The sequence below is a fragment of the Aegilops tauschii genome, chromosome 1 (assembly GCF_002575655.3).
Source record: "Aegilops tauschii subsp. strangulata cultivar AL8/78 chromosome 1, Aet v6.0, whole genome shotgun sequence".
Lineage (NCBI taxonomy): Eukaryota > Viridiplantae > Streptophyta > Magnoliopsida > Poales > Poaceae > Aegilops > Aegilops tauschii.
This window is the reverse complement of record NC_053035.3, coordinates 646,452-648,996: the sequence shown is the minus strand read 5'-3', so window position 1 is coordinate 648,996 and position 2,545 is coordinate 646,452. Positions and strand designations below refer to the sequence as shown.

Genomic DNA, 2,545 nt, shown 5'->3' with positions numbered 1-2,545 from the left:
GGAAGGCGTTCATGTGCGCCATCTATGTCCTCGATCGCGCGCCGATGAAGAGCCTCAACTCCATCTCTTTCCTTTTGACGTCCCCATGCCGCCACACCAAGTGGGGACATGGGGATGTAAAATAAATTAAGACATTGGTTTCTTCGGTTCTTTTAGTTTTCCTTCTTCTTCCATTTTTTGTCTTTGTGAATTCTTGATGTCTTGACTTGGTCATGATATTGTATTATAGCAAATGGTGGATGTAATTGGTATCATGTTGATGTTAATTCTAAAAAGGATAATTTTGCAAAATTAATGTGACAACATTGTAAGTATAAATTATTTTCCCTGCTTAAATGAGAACATTTTGTGTTCTTGTGTGAGATAATGGTCCTTCAACTCCAACGGGCATGTTGTATTATCCTTAGCGTATTAAAAGACAATGAAAACGCAAAAAATGCATGTTCAGCAGATCTAGCAGCTACCTAGCTACTTCTACTAGTCAAGATACCTGAATGGACACGTTTTCCATCACTCAGATGATCGGCTCAATTCAACCGTTCTTGAGTAGTTGTGCACACACACACACACACACACACACACACACACACACACACACACACACACACACACACACACACACACACATATTATATATGCATGTCCATGTTAGAGTGGAATCAAATTGTAGCTATAAAAACGAGGAGCAGCCACCAGAACGTACTACACAAGATAGATTGAGCTGCATGCATAGTTGGCCGCACCCACACTAGATCCTACGTCGACACACGTGCAAGGGTACAACTGCTAGATCGACCACTATGCCTCCAAGAAATGACAAGGACGGCGGTGAGGACATCACCGTCGACCTCTATCCATTCATTCGCGAGTACAAGGGCGGCCGTGTCGAGCGCTTTCTGCGCAGCCCATTCGTGGCAGCGACGGAGGACCCGGCAGCCAACCGTGGAGTGGCGACGAGGGACGTCATCATCGACAACTGCACCGGCGTGTCAGCACGCCTCTTTCTGCCTTCCGATGCTGCAGCCGCCGGCGAGAGGCTTCCGGTCATCATGTACGTGCACGGTGGATCGTTCTGCACAGAGAGCGCATTTGGCCGCACATACAATAACTATGTCAGGTCCCTCGCCGCACAGACTGGGGCTCTCGTCGTGTCTGTGGAGTACCGTCTTGCACCGGAGCATCCTGTGCCTGCGGCCTACGACGATGCATGGGCCGCGCTCCAGTGGGTGGCGTCCCTCTCAGACCCCTGGCTGTCTAGCTACGCCGACCCGGAGCGCACCTTCCTAGCGGGCGACAGCGCCGGCGGCAACATCGTCTACAACACGGCGGTGCGTGCGGCTGGCCGCGGTACAAACATCGTCGACATCGAGGGGCTTGTCATCGTTCACCCCTACTTCTGGGGGGTGGACCGGCTGTCCAGCTCCGAGACCGTCTGGGACGGCGTCGCCATGTTTACGCCCGACTTTGTGGACAGGCTCTGGCCGTACGTCACGGCTGGCCAGCTTGACAACGACGATCCATGGATAAACCCTCTGGACGGGGACATTACCTCGCTGATGTGCCGGCGTGTGCTGGTCGCCGTCGCTGAGAAGGATAGCTTGTCTGGCCGTGGGCGCCGGTTGGCGGCTTCCATGCGCAACCTCATGTGGGCCGACGATCAACACGCGGTGACATTGGTGGAGTCAGAGGCCGAAGACCATGGCTTCCACCTCTACAACCCCATGCGTGCGACCAGTAAGACACTCATGGAGAGTATCATACAGTTCATAAACCAGCGCCCGGCATTGCCGTTGCCGGCCGCTTTTCCGCCGGAACGGCACGAGCTGCATCTGCAGGCATGCCAAGGTAAGGAGCAGACTTCCTCCTCTGCCATCCAGCCCATTCTGGGTGTGCCTACCAGGCCCTATGTGGACGTATTTGGTTATGGGGTGGCCATGAAGGATTCCAGTGGCCCAACAAATACCACACGTACTAGTTGCTTGCAGATTGGTGGAGATGAACGAAGATCATCACCCAGGACTAGAAGATATGGGTTATCTCTAGGCCACCCTATAACATCCAACATGAGGTTCCCGTTATCAGCAACGACGGCACCTGGGGGTGGTTTTGTTCGTTTTCACAAGTTCATCATCTAACCAACCAAGTTTGGGGATCCCAAACCAAACCAAATCAAGCGCTTGAGAATCACAATGTCGGGGTTAAGGGCTCGGCATGCTCCTACATAATTGTAATGCTACAGGGACCTCCTTACCAAACTGTTTCTTTGGGCAAAATGGTACCCAAATAAATGTCTATTGTTTATCTCCTTTTTCTTTTCTTCCACAAACTATGTGTGTAAGATCCTATGTATAACTCATGTATTTTATGTATTGTCTTACATTGGATTTATACGAATTATAATTATGCACAACTATATAGACATCAGCGCCTCCTGTGTGTTCAGAAAAAGATAATGACCATATCTTCATTGTGCAACTTCTCCACTGTTGGCTTCATCCTATCCCTGCCCACCAGAATCCAGTCATCTAGCTCATCTATATATGCC

The 2,545-nt window shown here is 50.5% G+C and overlaps 1 protein-coding gene across 1 annotated transcript; it reads left to right on the top strand.

The window, feature by feature from the left end:
* Positions 1-800: 800 nt before the first annotated feature.
* LOC109734580 (probable carboxylesterase 3) lies at positions 801-2,135 on the top strand. The gene has a single exon (XM_020293789.1). It carries the CDS (start codon positions 801-803, stop codon positions 2,133-2,135), a length of 1,335 nt encoding a protein of 444 aa, XP_020149378.1.
* Positions 2,136-2,545: the final 410 nt, after the last annotated feature.